Source organism: Syngnathus acus, chromosome 13, assembly GCF_901709675.1.
Source record: "Syngnathus acus chromosome 13, fSynAcu1.2, whole genome shotgun sequence".
Taxonomy (NCBI): domain Eukaryota; kingdom Metazoa; phylum Chordata; class Actinopteri; order Syngnathiformes; family Syngnathidae; genus Syngnathus; species Syngnathus acus.
Genome location: NC_051098.1, coordinates 7,541,878 through 7,560,812, shown reverse-complemented (window position 1 = coordinate 7,560,812; position 18,935 = coordinate 7,541,878). Strand labels below are relative to the sequence as shown.

Sequence of the window (18,935 nt, the reverse complement as noted above, 5' to 3'; positions counted from 1 at the left end):
ATTCCCCATCACTGTACAAATTACGGGATCGTCCCTGTCCAGCCTGGTTGTGTTGACACTGATTGACACCGGTGCAACAGTCAATGTGTGGTTGAACCTTTCTATTACAAGTACCGCAAGGGGTGTCAGTAGCTCAGGCGGTAAAGACATTCCCATGGGGCCTGGGGATTCACTTGGAAAATTCACAGAAAGGCAAAGAAGTAAAAATTCTAAGATACTTAATGAAATATTGAACAGTTGGACAGGCGCCTTCAAAAGTTTAGAGAGGTCAAATTAATTTCACCTGTAAAGTCTACAGTAAATTTTAAATTAATCCTGAAATTTCACTTGTAAGACATACGTATATGTTGAACGTTTTCATCATTTTCTGCCAAATTGAAAAGAACAGAGCCATTCAACAAAAACCATAAAGTAGACAAATCATATTTGTTGGGGGGGGGGGGCATGCAAAATAAGGTGGCGGGCCAGAGCTGTGTCCCGAACTTGACACTTCAATTTTGCGATTCATCCTGTTCAGCAACACAATAATCTTTGGGTGGATCATTCCAAAGACAAATAATATGAATATCAAGTCGGTATCAAGGTTGTATTGTGATGAGATCAATACAGTGGTTTCGTTCCAGTCTAGTATGCACAACTGTAGTCTCGTCAAACAGGTGGTAGCAATGTTGCCGGGCTTGCTGCTTCAGTCTCAGTGCCAAGCAGGCGCAATTTAATAACCCCTACCCCACACCCACCGCCGTCTGCCGTGTGACTGAGCAGCACTAAAAAGCAAGCAAGCAGCCGGCTCGGATCTGCTCGCCCACCAATACGTGTACAATGCGTGCAAGAATGACAACATCAAAAGAAAAAGTTTTGTGACTCTTTTGTGATAAATTTCCTAATTCCCATTGCTATAGTCTTTCCGAAAAGTAAAAATGAAACTCCCTTTTTGAAGAAGGTTGACAGAAAATGAGGTTGGAGTCGATCGTTTGGCGGAAGGTCATAACATAAAATATTTTACCTGTGTCACATTTTTGATTCCATATTGTTTTCCGCCACATAAATCATATATATACTACTATATTTATATCTATACTATATAAAAAGTATTATTTATACTTTTTTTTTTTTCCTGTGGGAGGAAGCAGGAGTAATTGGAGAACCCACTGGGAAAGATTTCAGAGCTTTCCTACTGTGAGCCAAGGGGACTCATGGCTATTACACATCCACTCAGCTGCTCCACAGGACTCACTTTAAGATTTCCATTTATTTATTTATTGTTTAGGTTCCAAAAACTAAAACTGTGTTTCCTCTGTTTATAAACTAAATTGATTTTATTTGTTTGCCAAGAGGATGATTTATAGCTCTTGAAGTTCTACTTCTACTGATGAGTAGATTTCCATGTACCATAGGTCATTTGATAAATGACTGTTTAAAAAAACAGAATTACAAATTGTTGATTTTTTTTTTCTTTCAATTAGTTTCTGGGCCTTTTGCCCACATTATTTCTGGCAAACCTTTTCCTATCGTTACCCTCCCATTTATATTACTGCCCTAAGTCGCCCTAAATCCTATGACTGCTGTGCCTCACACAGCTGTGCACTTTGATGGCGTTTGCTAATGTACTGTAAATGGCATAAAATATGTCAAGCTTAGTCCTCTGCCAGCTCTCGCTTTTACATCATTTTTACACCATTTTCTGAATCCGCCATTTATTTATATGAAGGCAGATGTGATTTTATGTCCTCTGCTCGGCTGTATAGTGCTGCTTTGGAATGCAAATGAAGCTTTGATTGAGAAATTTCCATGAAAGAGGTGTTGTGTACGGGGTGACAGTGAGTGTGAAAGCACGTCCAAGGCGACTGGGGATGTTGGGTATTCGGGGCGGAGGGGGGATGTGATGCGCTGTGGGCTGTCTGGAGCTTGATAATGTACTGCTGTAAAAATGGAAGTCTGGGAGAGGAACAGAGGATATGCCGCTGTGCTTTTAACTCAGGGCCCGTCCGTGATGTACAGACTGTGCAGGCAGTCAATTTCATCCGGTGCACTTGCCTATTATAAAAATCACATACCCGTTTTAAAACGCGCAATAGTTCCTTCTCATTTTCACCGCTTAAGAGACATTTTCTACAACTCTCTTGAAAATCATTTAAGGACAAATGCCCAAGAACGGCTTTTGGGGGGATTCAGATCAAATTAGAGCAGTTATTGCCTGCTTACTGCCTCATATGCACTTAAAAATAGAGTGCATGCTTAGCTCTCTGTTGGCATGTATAATGGCATCTCACAGACTGAAATGGATCTCTTTATCCTTGTTTGTGATAGTGTCCTTTTAGCAGAGGTGTGCCATTATGTGCCAGTAGTTCCTGTGACTCCTTCTTTATGTCAGTGCTTTCTTCGTCACCTCGATAATGCCTCATTCAAACAGCTTTGCAGCATTTGAGGTTACCTAGCCTAAGGGGGCCTTCCTCATCACTAGTGTACATATTTGACTAATGCAGCATAAATGGCCTGCACAAATGGCTAAAATCTGGGCAAATTCAACATTTATGATCTTCACTCTCACCTACCTCTTTTTATGGGAGAAGCTGCTGACAGTTTACAACCTACTAACCAGACAGGTGTTAAGTTCAATAGTCCCCCAATGGCACTACTGAGGTTGTTAAATAGCTATTCCTTTTTATTCTTTTTTTTTTTTTTTTACCAGAGTGTGGAAATATTGAAAGCAAATGAAAGCACTGATAGATTTATCCCACTCTTGACGTTTAACCAAGGTTGATTTGGCAGACACTAGAGGAAAATATGAATGTTGTGGGTCTCGCATTGAATCCCTCCATCATCCTTTGAAAATGACACAACGGCTCAGTAACCCTCCCCTGAGCTGTTACCTCTCGGAGAGCCGTGACTGCTTCAGTGCAGTAGCATTTGTGAGGTGGTGGTGAAATGTCTAATGAATACACAAAGGCTTTGAGCGGATAGATTTTTCAACAGTCTAAATAAGTATTGATGAACTAACTTGACACCAAATAAGGATTTATGCGCAGCCTTTTAGGCCTATGTTTTGGAATAAGTTGAAACAATGCCTACTACATCTTATTGTTAATTACACGGACCAGTCACAAGTTTTAACAAGATATCTAATATGTGAGCCTGTATGAATAAACAACCTTTAGAAGGATAATGACTTCACTTGCGATTTGGTGACATATTCATATGATTGCTCTCGTTTTGTCTAGTTTTAATATTTATGTTAAAAATAAAAAGTTTATTCCTATAGCGGAGTTCTGCACATTTTACTTTAACAAAACGAATGAAAACTGAAGCTAAAATGTACTTAGTTTCCGTTAGTGATGGGAAAATTAACTTCCAATTTTGCCTCATGAACCTGTTTTTGTCTCCACTCCTCGACATGACACTGTTGGTTCCACGAAAGATTTTTCAGAGATCTCATTTAACAAGAAAGACGGCAAATGCTACTAAATAATTAATTGGAATTTGTCAAATCCTTTTTGTCTATCTCACTGAAATATTATTAAAACCTGCAATAAGGAAGCCATGCTGCAATTTTCAGGTGTGTACACAAAAACAATGTACTTCTACGTTGAAGGTACAAAAATGTAATCTTAGCTCGCTTGACAATAGATAAGACACATCATATTTGTTAGGTTTACATGCATTAATGTAAAGGCACTTTGTGTAATGGCCATGGCTGGGCCGCTGTCACTTGTGATTTAACCTGGCACTTTGGCGGTGGCGAGCTGCTACTCCAAATCAAGGCTAAGTGGAGGATTCATCAGTGGGCTGTCGAGATGAAACACTCGCCCAGCGGGGACAGGGAGATGAGGCCCTGATTGGGACAAATATGTCTCCCCCTGGAGTCAGCTCTCATTCACCGGTCTGTGCGCCATCTGAAAGAAAGAGAAATGTTTTGATTAGGGGTCTCTTTCAATGTCACAGCAGCTCACAATGAAGAACGAGGTGAGGCTGTCTCCGAGGGAAGCAAATAGTTGAAGAGGATGAGAGGCAAATGGTTGTCTCCACTGTAGGGAGGGTGGGGATTTCACAAAAAGCCCAGAAAAAGCCTTACTGTTAATGGTGCCACATTCCTTCTTGAAGGAACATTTCAATTTGGTGTTTCTTTTGCTGTGATGAACTATTTCTTTTCATAGTCAGTCAATTATGTTACAGGTAGTGCCAGCTGTTATCATCATAGCAGGGCATTTTCCATGCCTTTTAATTTACATGTGCGTCACTGACACTATATAATATGATTATATTGACGTGTCTTTCATAATTGATAATAAATTTAACTGTGAGTAATTTTTTAAAGAAATGTCTCAAACAATAATGAGAATACACCAAGTGAATAGTTACAATTTCAACTCCAACAATAGAATTGAAATCATTAGTATCCTGTGAGAAATGGAGAATTTTCTTTCCAGCATTTCAGTCTAATGCATTTTTGAAATTTCTCTTACATGCATTCACTCAATCCTCCTAAACCATTGCCCATTTGGAAGAAAACATTAAGCCTCCGTAACACAATTTCTAGTCAATAGAAGCAAGGTTTAAAAAAGTAACATAGGAACAAGGATTTAAACATGACTGAAGTGTCTGTGCATTAGATGTAGTATCAAGCCCCTCAATGCATTTTGATCCATATTATCCATTCATTCCCATTCAATCTATGTCACCTTTAAACAACTACATTCTATACCAGTGAAGTATTATTGAAGTAAAGGGCATGATGCTACATGTCCCGTTGAACCAAACGATTCTCAATTTTAAATCATTTTAATCTCCCGGGACCTTTTGAAAGGCTCATCATTCCTTAATGAATATGAACAATCCCAGTGGCCCCTATTCTAAAAGCCCCTCAACATTTTCCTTCTCACAAACAAGTTTTCCTTACAAATCCTCAGGTTCCTAGATGCTCGGTAAACACTTGCGTGTTTGCTCTAGGGCAATAGCCCATGTGGAATTGAGTCCTGCCAACAAATGCTGCCACAAATACTCCAGCGGGAGAGGCAATGAAGAGGTGTAAGTTGACAAAGAAATTATGTAAGGATAGAGCCGAGAGACAGAAAAGACGTTTCCTTTTCCATCAGAAGCAATCTCCTAAACGCCTTATACTCTCTTTGGCCCTCCCTCATTTGCATCCCTTTTATGCTCTCCACCCATTAGGTAGAAGTAATGCCTGAAAATGTACTGTCGTTTTGAGAAGTGACTGGATTCATTTCCCTGCACTCTTTTAATCAATACCTACCAAGAGGGGTTACGTGGCTTCCATTTATGCTAAATATAACGTGTGAATAGTTACTGTGGAGACAAGAGCTGTGGCTTTATGATAATAATTACAATCAGCGGTGAGACGAAGATCACATAAGCCCGGTGAAGGCGCTTCTCTCCTGCCAGCTTAACAACCTTAAAGGCGGGTGCACTTCATGCAAAGACTTGCAGGATTTGTTTGTTTTATGCTCTTATTTGAGGATTTCATTTCAATGGATGCCTTATAACCTTTGGAACAATATCTATGGAAGCGGTCTGAAAAAATGCAGCCGGAAGAGATGTAATAATCCATTTGCGGCCCATGATATTCAAGTCTCTGATGTCCATGAAATCTCACTTCCTCTGGCCGCGTAGCTAATGATAAAGTGTGTGCCTCGGAGGCCCTCCTGCTGTTGCCATTTGTAATTTATAGAAGTCATCATCTGAGGTGATCCATCTTGATTGTGCCATGGCAACTGTCATGCACCACTAATGCACAGTGTGAGAAATGGAATAAATACGACTTGCAGCAGCACGCGTGTTTGTCTTCCCAGCGTCATGAATTTGCATTGCCGCTGACACATTTTGCTCCTAATGACAGGCGTCATATTCCAGATAGGCGAATTGTGTTATCACTCGGCATTCAACGTGTGTTACAAGGGGATGGGCAGAATGGGAGGATTTAAACACAATGATGAGGAAGATAAAGTCACTACAATACATGTCTGCTCTAATGTGAGCGATAGGGCCTCGTGAATTATTCATAATAATTAGCCATTGTTGTTGGCAGCTACATTGAAGAGCTCAAATTTTGATGTTAATGAGTGTAACAAAAACCTAGTTTCACTGAAGGATTGGGCCTTGTTCCATATCACAGTTTCTGCTGAAAGCTTGGCCAGAGGCAGATTGGAATGTTTTCAAGTCCAGCTTCAGAATTGAATTAGAAATGATTATAATAATTTCAATAAACACCACAAAGGATGTAAAATGTGTTCCTCGGCATCTTGCCTCTTGGCGGCTTGAAATTTGTCTGGACTTGTGTATATTTTATTACTTCCCAGCCAGTGTTAATGGCAGTTTCTGGGCTTTGTTTGGCCTAACCGTTTACCAATGCAATTTAAAACTCCCATTGTGTACAGTACTTGCATGCCTCGTGCTTTTGTTATTGCTGGCAAAATATTTTCATTTGAGGCATGTCACTTTCATCAGAATTATTGACTGCTTTTACAACCGAGTAAATATCAGATCGGCACTGCTTCATTGTTTGCTTTTTTCATGTGCACTTTGTAAGCTTATAGTGTTTGATCAGAAATTCTTTGTAAATTGGCCAATTTAATGAAAATGCCAACATATAACGTCTAAGGCTCTATCCTGAACGGCGAATGATTGTGAGTGTTTTCAAAGGCAACGCATGTGTTCACGTCAGAGGTCATCATGGTTCGTTCAAGGTCCCAAATGTTTGCCAAACTTTCGCCTGTACTTTTCTTGTCGCAAGAAAGTTTTGTTCCAAATTACTAGAACCACCATCTAGTTAATTAGTAGTTAACAGGGGTGGTACTGGCCATCGAAAATTTCATGTGAATCCCAAATGGCCGGTCATCTCACGGCCGTTCACCCTCCACCCCACGTATTGCCGAATACGTTTTGATGTCCAATGCCCCCTCGTACACAGTTATGTTTCATTCCTCAATAATACGTAATATGAACGGAGTGTGCTAAATATCAGTAAAATAATCTTATTTTCATTATTTATACTTTTACTAGCACATGGTCACAGATCATCAAATGTGTTTAATTAATAAGAATTACTGGTTAACTTATGTGATGAGCCCATGCTCCTCCACACTGTAATTTTATAATATCATAAAACGTAATTGACGGAAGAGTAAATTTAATGGCCCCAGATATGGTGAATGTTCCAAATCTTTTTTGAATGAATGGCAAAGGTATACTTTCACAAACATGAAAGGATGGATGAATATTGTAGCCGCACTGATTTTGCTGTCCATAATTACGCGGCACAATCAGAATTCTATGTGCAGAGTGGGTTGATGCACACTGGATTTATGACTAATCAGGGTCTGGAGATTGAAAGACCAGGATATACATTTATGCCTCAGTGGAAAAGAGGGAAACATTGGGAGGGTGCAAATTGGCGAGCTTTAGTCACAAGAGACATATTCATATGAAACAATAATCCCACTTTGAAAGTATGTGTTTTTGTTTTCTGTGCAGTGTGGTTCGAACAAAACCTGCTGATGCTCCTGCTGCGAAAGATTATGACGTTTTTTTAGTATTGTTCTTCCTGCCCTGTTGTTTATTTCAAAACTGAAAACAACCAAGTCCTGCAATCGTCTAGCTTGTAAATTATCCCCATAGATGTATTCGAAAGCCATACCTCCAAATAGCTGTTAGTAAATGGCGAGAGCAGGGGGATAATAGTTTTTGATAATGATCTTGGCCTAAGCTTTAGTGCTGCATGGCCACATGGTGCACTGCACAGGCAACATGCTGATTATTTCTCTGGCCTGAATGTGTGACTATAAACATCTTTTCCAAGCTGAATTGATTGACTTCAGCGATGAATTTGGGGGCATTTAGCCCTAAGGAGAAAATAGCCCTGGCATGTGCTGAAATGGCAACAGCTATCCAACAGCAAACAAATTATCTGAAGTGAAACAACAACAGGCAATGCAAAGTACTAGCTTGTGTCACAAATATGGGTGTGTGTAAAGTCTGCAGCCCACAGGAATAACTCCTCTTCAACATTGTTTGGCCTTGATGTCCATCCACTTTGGATCATCTGGTTGATCTGTATGATTACTGTGATTAACATATTTAATTTGACATTCAATTGATGCAATGAACCACTTGTCATTTCTTACAATTTGTAACTTGCGGTCACTGTTACAGATGGATTAGATGGAAAACAAAACTATCAAAAACGGCTAAATTATACGATGAGTTATTCAAATCTAAAGGACATTTTTGAATATTTTGGGCAACAAAAGCAAAACAGTCAAAAACTGTTAAATTATATTAAAATATGCCCCACGATGAGTTATTCAAATCTAAAGGACATTTTTGAATATTCTGGGCAACAATAAGTTGAAAATATTGAATTGTTGCAAAGCTAATATGTGTTATTCCCAACGTATGTAACGTAGTATGTATAAGGCATGGGTCATTTATTCATTTATTTCTTTATTTATTAAGGCTTCTGTTGGACTGGGCATATTCGCGCAAATTGTTTTGAGTCTGCTTGAATAATTGTATTTATAGACAATCATTTCATCATTTTCTCCCAATATTAACCTTTGATGTAGATGTCCATCAACATGCCAGTATTAAATATTTCATATAATGGCTGTGCTGATCTTCTGCTGTTTTATGGCAGAATAATTTATAATCTTTGAAGATTTAATCTGCGGTTACATCAAATCCATCTTTGAAATGTTGTTCTAAATATGATTGCCTGTGAATGACGAAAAAAGCAAATTGAGGACTATGACCTTGACTGTCTTTGTGAACTAAATAGGGTTGGCAAACAGATCATTGTAGAAATCTGTGGGGTTTCTTATGGGGAAAAGGTAACTGTGATGATAGATAATGTTTTATCAAACACATGGGAAAAAAAAGCATAATGCATGATTTAGCAAATCCAAATTGCTGAGGAAAACATTTATCTGATAGTGTCACTAATCTCCTCTCCCTGTGGGTGGTATATGCACATGAAGTCCTATTTGTGCTGCTTTGCACACAAACCAACACGATTGTTCTATTCTGTAGACTCTCAACTCTTGTAATCAAGAGGCCCTTGCAAATTGGAAGGTCTGATCATATCCCGTTGCAACTGCCTATCCATGGCCATTTGTCTCTCTCCAACCTGCTTTTCCTCATTCGGGTTGCTGGCATGCTAGGGACAATCGGAGTTGTTTTTGGACAAAACATCGTACACATTGGACTGGCTAGCCAATTGCGGCCATGGTCATTTTTTGCATTGACTTTTTTTTAGACAGTAAGATCACATAATTCCTCAACCAGTTTTCACAAATCTTTGTTTAACCATAGAGATTGGCCATAGGAAGGAGGCTGGGGGGGACTAATTCCCTCAGCTGATCACATCGGGCCGCTGGTCTCTTCCAGTGAGGTTGTTGTAGACTAGTGAGTGTTCCATCACTACTTGAGTCCACTTTCACTGATACACTTAAAGGCCAACCTGGGTCATTTAGTCAAGGAGTGACAGCAATTGTTTGGATTCCAGTTAAATCAAGCAGACCTCAATATCCATTTAGCTTTCTCAATGTTGGCTTCAAGGGGAATAAACCGTGTATTTGTTTGAAGAAAAAAAAGAAAAACGAATTGATTGTGTGATTTTGTGTGTGTGTGTGGGTGTGCGCGTGTGTGTGTGTGTGTGTGTGTGTGCGTGCGTGTGTGCGGGCGTGCGTGCTACAGATGGAATGGAGCAACGACCAAATGCAGCTTGGAACAGGGTTTATTGAAGGGAAGTGAGGTGGGCAAACAAAGACACAGGCGGGACAGAGACTCACGGCCAGCAGACAGGCAAACAGAAGTCCACTCGGACACCAAATAGATTCTGACCGTGAGCCTCCACACAAGACCGGGGGGAATTGGACGAGCAGGACAGGAACACTAGGCGCGGATACGGACAGAAAGCAACAGTAGACGCCGACCAGGAGAAACACATGGGCACGGTTTAAATACCGTATTGGCCCGAATATAAGACGGTGTTTTTTGCATTGAAATAAGACTGAAAAAGTGGGGGTCATCTTACATTCGGGGTCTAGACATTATACCCATTCACAACGCTAGATGGCGCTAGATATCTTTGAAGTGAATGCTGATCTTAACTCCCCAGGCCAAAGCGAACCCCTGTCACGAAGAAGAAAAATAAAAATAGCGGTAGCACGAAGAAGAAAAATAAAAATAGTGGTAAGAAAGAAAAGAGAAGAAAACAAGAGAAGAGATAACAGAAAATGGTGACAGTTTTTGCAGGATTTGAATGAGGCAAAATAACATGCTTTTTCTCTCGAATATATTGTTGTAATCATTTGTTTCAGATGTACTGTAATTATTTTCTGTATAAAAAATAAATTTGGTGTTCAGAAAGTATTTTATCAAACTTGAGTCTTGTAAAAGAGGGGGTCGTCTTATAATCAGGGTTGTCTTATATTCGGGCCGATACGGTACATGAGATAACAAGAGGGAGCAGGTGACAGACATTACGGTGATGTGTGGCTGAGGGAAGTTGCTGGCTGAGCGAGCGTCCCACAACACGGACGTGACAGTGTGCCATTCTATCTTACAACAATGTAGCTGTTTTAGGCATGTGTTTGTATTGAATATAACTCTAAGGTGACCTCTGTGGCGTAAAAATCTTAAGACATTTTTTTGATCGGCAGGTTACTCATAATACCACCACCCTCTAACTATTGTCTCTACCCCTCTTCACCATAGCGGTTCCCATTAACAAGCACTCTTCCGCTAATGGAGTTCACTGCACACCACTTTCTGCATGAATACACAGCAGATGAGTACAGCAGCAGTAGTTGCACAGTTGGAATACATGGGTGCTACCTTGAGTTAATGTATGCCGTTGGAGCACTGTTGGAAGATGAGATGTTGTTATCTGCCGTGTGCACAAGCCCAGCTCGGCTGTATGAGGAGGACAGCCTTCATAAATGAACCAGTTTGAGGTGGAACAGCTGTCTCTGAGTCTGCGCTTCAGTTCTGAGATGACGCTTGACAACCTGGATGCTTGTATCTCATCTTTGCATCATGAAGAGCCACATAACTCATTTGTTGCTTGTCCTCAAGAGTTCTTTTAACATGTGTTTGACAAGAGATGTGTGTAGACTTAGAAAGTCACGTGTTGCGATTCCCATTCATTTCCCCTTCATTGCATTGAGCCATTTGAAAGAAAAAAAACTAATTCTGAATTATCTCCTTTGAAAAAAAATATGTCATTAGCCTAATGTTCCTCTAATTTATTAATTGTGTCTTCAGGTGGAGAGTCCATGTTTTCCCAGCAGCCACAGGACTTGGTGGTAGTGGCTGGCCAACCTGTGACATTACCATGCTCTATCCCTGGTTACCATGGGATTGTCCTGTGGATCAAAGATGGCCTGGCACTCGGTGTTGGCAGGGACCTCTCAGGTAAGGACCACATATTGTTTGTCCCGTGAAGAAACCCATAACTAATAAAGCGGCATTATGTGTGTGTCTGTGAGCACAGAGAGCGAGAGAGAGAGAGAGAACGAGAGAAAGAGAGAGAGGAGAGGGAATGATAAACACACACACGCACGCATACACGAGCGCACCCACACAATCAATGAATGTCTCATCTGCCAAAAATACAGTTGTAGACGAGGTGTTACATGGAATATCAATTAGTACATCACATTAACATTAAGAACCAATTGTTCAATACTGCCTCCCTAATTATTGTTATTTAATTATCTAGTATTTTACAGAGAAGCTACAAACGCCTAACCCAATTGCACTCACAATACATCATGTTAGCAATCCAAATTAATCTGTTTATCAGCTAATTTAGGTAACAGATAGTGACCGCTTTACCGGTTTTTCAAAGATTTATGCATATTCAGACTTGAGAGAAAGCGATCACACATCACCAAAGATCCAAGCAGTGACATACATGAGAAAATCCGTTGAAGCATTGAATACTTCAATATAGCTTCACGGTGTAGATGTGTGCTTTGCCATGTCGATATAACTCAATGGAATCTAGGAGAGACCGGACCTCTGCCAAGGCAACAATTTTAATTTGGATGAGCACCAATTTGAACCTTTTCCTAGATAACCATCTCCTACATAATGGACACCTGACTTTTGTTATTTCCATCCATGCATTTTTCACTGCCAGGGCTCATTTCCTTCTCCAACAGGGAATTTATTTATTTTTTTTTTTTTTACATGCTTCTGGTTACAATTAAAAGAAAGGGATTTGTGATTAAATTACCTTATAAACAGAGATTGGTTTTGTGGTTCCCACTCTGTTTGATTATAACCCTACTTAAACTTTACATTAAAATGTTGAGTCAACTTGAGAGAACCCAAATTGTTAGCCTGCAAGTTATAGTCCAAAAAATACTAGGCCTACTATAAGCATCTGGTAAAGGACAAACTTTTCTCAAATGCTCATCTACCAAATCTATGTATATAGATTCCATTATTTTCTTGTGAGATGGTAATTTAGATGGATTCACATAAAGCATCGTTAGACATTCAAATACCATTGCTTGTCATTGACTGACGAGATTCTACTAAACAGTAACCTTGCAGTCCCCCCAGTCAGAGAGTTGAGCACATATGTTGATTTTGTGCAATGGGAAAATTCATACAAAATGCCATCAAAGCCTCCGATCATATTTATGTCGTTATTTAAAGAATGTGGAGACAAGCTCTCCTTGCAAAAGCAACAAGATTTAATGAGTTTGTTGAGAGAGGCAGGTTGAGGTTGAACGTTATAAGTTAGATCTACCCTATACTATATATCAAGTGATGGACAGTCCCAGGGCAAAGAAATAGTAAATTCCAAATGGCTCATTCTTTTCATGTTTCCAGAATGATGCAAAAGCAGTGCGATCTTTTTTCTTATCGCCGCAGTAAAGTATACAAGGTCTGGTATAGGGTGAAATAGCTGCCTGCTTTGAGAAGATAGCCCCCCCAAAATACGCTATGATACAGATTGAGTGCCTTGTATTCAGGCGGATGACACTTTCTCAAAATAAAGAGCACCGCAGCTGGCTCTTTTATCACTCCTGCCTACATAGACATTTGAGGCATTCTGCAGTTAAATAGTGATGGTACATGCAAGATGTACACAGTGAAAAGAAAGCGACAGCTGTATACATAAAAAGTGTGCCAAATCAAATGTTGCGTGCAGCATTTCAATGATATACGTCTGCTTGGCTATTCAGCGACAGAGGCTGCGTGTGCAATGGCGTGCTCCGTCTGGGACGAGCCGCCATTCACGGGTAAGAGTGATTAAAATGAGACAAACCGTCACAGTGCAACACTCAAAATAAACAACACAAAAGCAAAGGATAACTCTGAATTTTCTACAATATATCATTTTTGTCATTCTGGTGAAGTAGGAAGTGAAGTAGGCCCTCAGAAAATACCAATCAGTGTCATAAATATGCATGACTAGCACACATCCCCTTTGTAGGATGATTGTGACTTCAAAAAAAACAACAACACCAAATTAATTCTTACTTGCACACATGGTAAAAGATGGAGAATGAAGTGTTTGTATCCCTGATGTGTATGGCGCTTGGCATATATGCAATTTATGAACAGAAGCTCTTGGGATGAGAATGTGACAGTTGGTAGAATTTCATCAGTGAGTGAAAGTACATGTCGTGCGTGTCCATGTGTGTGTTACGCTTCCTTTTATGCAAGCACTACGGGCACCAGTCAGCTGAAACCTGCTCCTATCCCCTCGTGTTTACATTGGGTGAAACACAGACTAGGTGAAAGCTTTGACTCATTAGGCAATGCCTCAAGTGTGTCTTTGCTTACACACACAAGCACGCACACCCACATACACGCACACACACGCACACACACACACACATCATTGATCCAGCCTCAAGACAAATCCATTTCCCTTAATGGATTCATTAGTCCTTAATGGGCGTATTTTACATTGTTTGGTTTGGGTACCACATTACGACTCTGAAATTTCGCTGACTGCAAAGATCAATGTCCCTGCGTACAAACACATCACATGTGCATCATCATCCGTCACCTGGTGCAGCGGCACAATTTTAGTCCTACTCAGAACATTGATGATCATGTTGCCTATGTGGGACAGAAAAGAAAAAATGAGAAAAGGCAATAGTATACTTTCCACCTAAAATTCAAATTAGTCTCATTATGGGGCCAGTTAGAGAGATTAGAATAGAATGTAGATATCTTCGACTGCCATTGGCACAGATTAACTGATTGGACAAATTACTTTGGAACATCCAAAATTGTGCACAATCCATGCTGTAAAAATGGTCCACTTCCAATTTGCTCTTTTTCCAAAACATGGGACCATAATAAACGTAAAAAAAAAAAAAACACCACCACCACAAAGCAAATTAATTGTACAGGCAATGTTTAAGAAACAAATTAATAGTCTTTGCGGTCATAAAAACAGAATTTATTAACCATATAATTAGGTTGAAATGTTTTTATGAACTCCCACACAAGTATAAAATGAATTCAATCATTTAGTTGAAGATTACAAACTGATGATGGACTCAAACACCCAATACCAGGGGTGTCACTAGGTTTTATGGCTGTGGAGGCATCAACCCCCTGGAGGTACACCGCAAGGTGGTGTATGTGGTTTTCTATTCAAATCTGTGCAACAGTACTGCCCGGCAGTGCCAACTAGCTAATGCACTCAACTAGTGGGGACAGCAATCGCGGGTTCCATCCCTGGACTGGTCAGTGAGGGATTATTCTTAATGACGTGTTGCTTTTTACATTTTTTCCTGTAATACTGAATGCTTTTCTCCTTTTCAACATCCACAGAAAAAATAGAAATAATTGTTTTATTTACAGATAATATAAAAAGTGCTTCCTTTTGCAGCAAAAACCAGTTTAGAAACAATTGTTAGTATATTTTTAAAACAATTTTTAAACAATTTAACAGCAATAAATGTTCTCTTTGGGATAAATGTGCAACAAGAAAACCCTCACCAAACACAAATGTGCTGCTGTCATTAACTTTTATTTTTGTATGAAATTAGGCTTAAAGTATGACCCATTGTAATGAAATTGAAATGGCACTAAACTATAGTCAAAGTCAAAGTCTCAAAGTCTGCTTTATTGTCAATTTCTTCACATGCCAAGACACAAAGAAATCGAAATTACGTTCCCACTATCCCACGGTGACAAGACATAGTTCACAATATACATACAAGTAAACAACACAAAAAAATAAGCAGGAAATTATTCTATAGCAGGAATAGAGTGATATTTCTCGTTGAGATTGTTGAGCCATGGGAAGTTCATTTCATTTGAGCGCACCATTGAAGTAGTTTAACATGTCCCTAAATCACTACTTTTGGAACCTTTAAATATAAACTCGGATGTCTTTGACTATGTGCAATTTGACTCTGAGAATGTGATACACTCAGCTCCTTTCTTGCCGTACGGAATACAACGTGGAACTGATTCCATTCATGTCTGTTTCTTAGCGGGAGTTTCGCGCTCCCTTCTGTGTTCCCACAAGTTACACACTGTGCAGCATTTGCAGTGGCGTTTGTCAGCTTCAGATGTTAAAATAATTTGGTTGTGATACTTGCTTTGGTTTACCACAGCCTTTGAACATACGTACTTTGATAACGAACAGTTTCACATGTACTGTCTGTCGCTGTCAAACGGCACCATTTCGCAAACTGGCTTCTTTGCACTCAACATCCAATCTTCTCTGTTTTCAGGGTTTGAGCTGTGAACTTGGAATTTGTGATATTTAATTTGTCATAATACATTCCTCAATGCATTTATAATTATCCACCATTCTGAGCACCACTGCCATTCAGTGTCGAATGGACATATTACAATTTACAGTTATTACAATTTTTCTTCTGAGTTTTCTTTTCACGCATTTTTTTTTTGGGGGGTGGATGATTATCTGCAGTTTTTAAAGAATCATGGAGCTCGCAGACTGCCATTTGCCCATCACTGCTCTAGGTGAACTGGAGTCAACTAAAGGTATATCATTGTGATTATGCAATGATCATTACCCTTGTGATCCACAATGTCATCATAGCTTTGGATCTCATCAATGAACATACAGTAGAATTGAGACTCAATGATTTTCCGAATGACCTTGGACACAAAATGATGTCGGCTATTTCAGGCCCTTTTCTGCACGTGTCTTTCCCCGTCAATGATTATTAATAGTCTTAATTGAGGCTTTTAAATGTGATTGCTCTCTATAAACCCTTTTACTTTTACAACTGGCACTAATGTGACGTAGCTTTCTAACTCAGCGTAGGACACATTGTCACAAAATATAAAATTTGAAGATAGAAGTCATTATCACCTTCAATCTCACATTGCCAACATTGCGGATCCTTTTTTTTTTTTTTTGGTGTTGCTTTCATTATAGTCTCCGTAGCTTTAGTGTTGATGTGTTCTTTTGTCCTTGGCGCTTCTAGTGTATGGACCTTTAAGATTAAAAGCTACATGTAGGAGTGTGAAATGCAGAGAGTGGCTTAATCGGCTATAACTCACTGCACCAGCACAAAATGAAGCCTACTTCATGCTCTATTAAAGACAACTGGATTCAATGAACCAACCATCAGTAATTGGACTTTGAACAGACGATGTATTTTGCAATCGAACAATTCAAGGACTTGCTGTTCAGCTATACGAATTCCTGGGCTGTTTTGCACTGCAACATAAATCCAGGCTGTCAAATCTTTACAGTGACGAACTGAGGTGTTTTGGCATTTTTGTTGCATACAGCAGTCATCAGGTGGCAGTTCCTGAAAAGTCAATATTTTCCATAACATTTGCTAGATTCACCTTTTGGAAGTGATAAATAAGTTTACTTGCAAATTTCCTTCAGGTGGCTCAAAATTAAAACCAATACCATTAGATAGATCGATCGATCGATCGATCGATCGATCGATAGATAGATACTTTATTGATCCCGGGGGGAAATTATGATTCTGTACAAAGATATGTAACGTACCCTGTCAATGCCAGACATCGTCAATATCTGCATGTCTACCCAAGAAACACTAACAGTGAATAAAATAACACCTCCTGTAAATCAAAATTGGAGCAAATGCAGAGACTGGGAATACACATGCTGTGGTTTGTGGCTATGTTAGCAAGGTGAAGGTTTTCTGTGTTTACACCTGTGGGAATTTGAAGTTTATCATTTATTTATCATAGTTTTTTATATATATTTATCCAAATATTGTATATCTGAAGTTAAATACAAGTCATACAGACAGTATATTCGATCCATTATCAGATCATTCAACCAAGGCTCGCTCATTGATCTGACATAAAGACCACAAAGAGGAAATTGTTTTTCTGTGAGTTTTCAGCATAGCGTAGGGAGGTGCTTTTATGAACATAACTAATCACCTTATTCCACATTTAGCATCACATTAGCATTACAAAAAAAAACATCTATTGAAAGGAAAAGGAAATGGGTCTGGCGGGACAAGCAATTCCAGATGTACTAAAATGAAAATTCCTTGTCAAGCATACTCTTTGTTCTGCTTCTTTACGCCAATGGAGGGATCCACTCTGCAATGCAGTTTTGATGCATATCAATGTTAGTTAAGGGGGTAACTTCAAATCCGTTGGGCTTGAATTATGCCAAGTGTATGTTTGGATGATATTCCCTTGGTTTCTTGCATTATTAAACTACAAATCATCAGACATAACAAGCGACTAGAATCAAACATTTTTGTGGTGGCTGTCAAGCACATTCTTCTCCTACAACATCCAACCAAACTCGTTAACATCACCAGCAGTACTATGAAACCCTCAGATGCGTTCTTATAACATATGAAGTAATCTCTATCATTTCCATTTATTTGGCTACTATAACAATTTATTTTCAGACTCAAAAACTTGCTTGTCTATGGGTTGAGTGTTACTAATCAAGCCTCAGACTAATTCCTTCATTCATTTGACTTAAGATGTGATTAAAGTGACCAAATATGTATGTTTGTGCTGCAGGCTATCCCCGTTACACAGTGATTGGCGACCATGGCTCCGGAGAACATCATTTGCGAATTCAGCGTGTGGAGTTGATGGATGATGCTGTGTTTGAGTGCCAGGCTGTCCAGGCTGCCATGAGGTCCCGTCCTGCCCGCCTCACTGTGCTTGGTGAGTCCAAAATAAAAATACAGTACAACATACTTTCATACCTTACCAAGATTTTGAGCTACCACTATCTTTGTCGTTTAATGACAAAATAATTTTTGTGAAGATCCATGCAAAAGGAGAGGTACTGAAATGTACTTTGGCATCGATCACGACTAGACTGTTCAGGTTGTCTTGGATGATGTTTCACCTCTCATCCAAGCAGGCTTCATCCGTTTATGCACATAGACTAGATAGAGCAGCTGGAGCTTTTCTTGCCTCCATGCATGAACTGATAAAGCCTGCTTGTCTGAGGCAAAACATCTTCTAAGACAACCAGAACAGTCCAGTTACAATTGTTTCAATGCCCTGAGATTGGGATCACCTGGAAGACTGAACAGATTCACACATAATGGCACCACTTCTCTGTTCTGCCTCTTCCATGAAAAAAGTGGTCTGCCCACAAAAGAACTGAAGGACTAACATTCATTGTAGTCTTGATGGAGGTCTGTTTTCTACTGAGTGATATTCAAGGTATCTCCTTGCTAGGTTAGGCTCGGACAAGTCAAGAGCTCATTTCCAAAATGCAATGCGTCGATTTGTTCTAATTCTAAGAAAAGAAAATCCCAAGAGCAGCCAACTGTATTCTATTAAATCTTGCATTGATTTACAAAATCTTCCGGCAGAATCAGCATCCCCCAAATACAGTTCAGTCTTCTGCAGTTTGGATTTTTTAAAATGATTAATCAAATTTCCCCCCCCTCAGTTTTAGCTTGGCTATTGCCAACCAGTTGCTTTGCACACTT

General features: G+C 39.5%; 1 protein-coding gene across 7 annotated transcripts in view; it reads left to right on the top strand.

Moving 5' to 3' along the window:
* The window catches only part of kirrel3b (kirre like nephrin family adhesion molecule 3b), a 137,815-nt gene that overhangs the window by 72,170 nt on the left and 46,710 nt on the right, over positions 1 to 18,935 (top strand). For all 7 annotated transcript variants that reach the window (XM_037268329.1, XM_037268327.1, XM_037268326.1 and 4 more), the window contains exons 3-4: positions 11,278 to 11,427; positions 18,004 to 18,153. In XM_037268329.1, the coding sequence (XP_037124224.1) occupies positions 11,278 to 11,427; positions 18,004 to 18,153 (300 nt within the window). The remainder of the gene's footprint in view (positions 1 to 11,277; positions 11,428 to 18,003; positions 18,154 to 18,935) is intronic.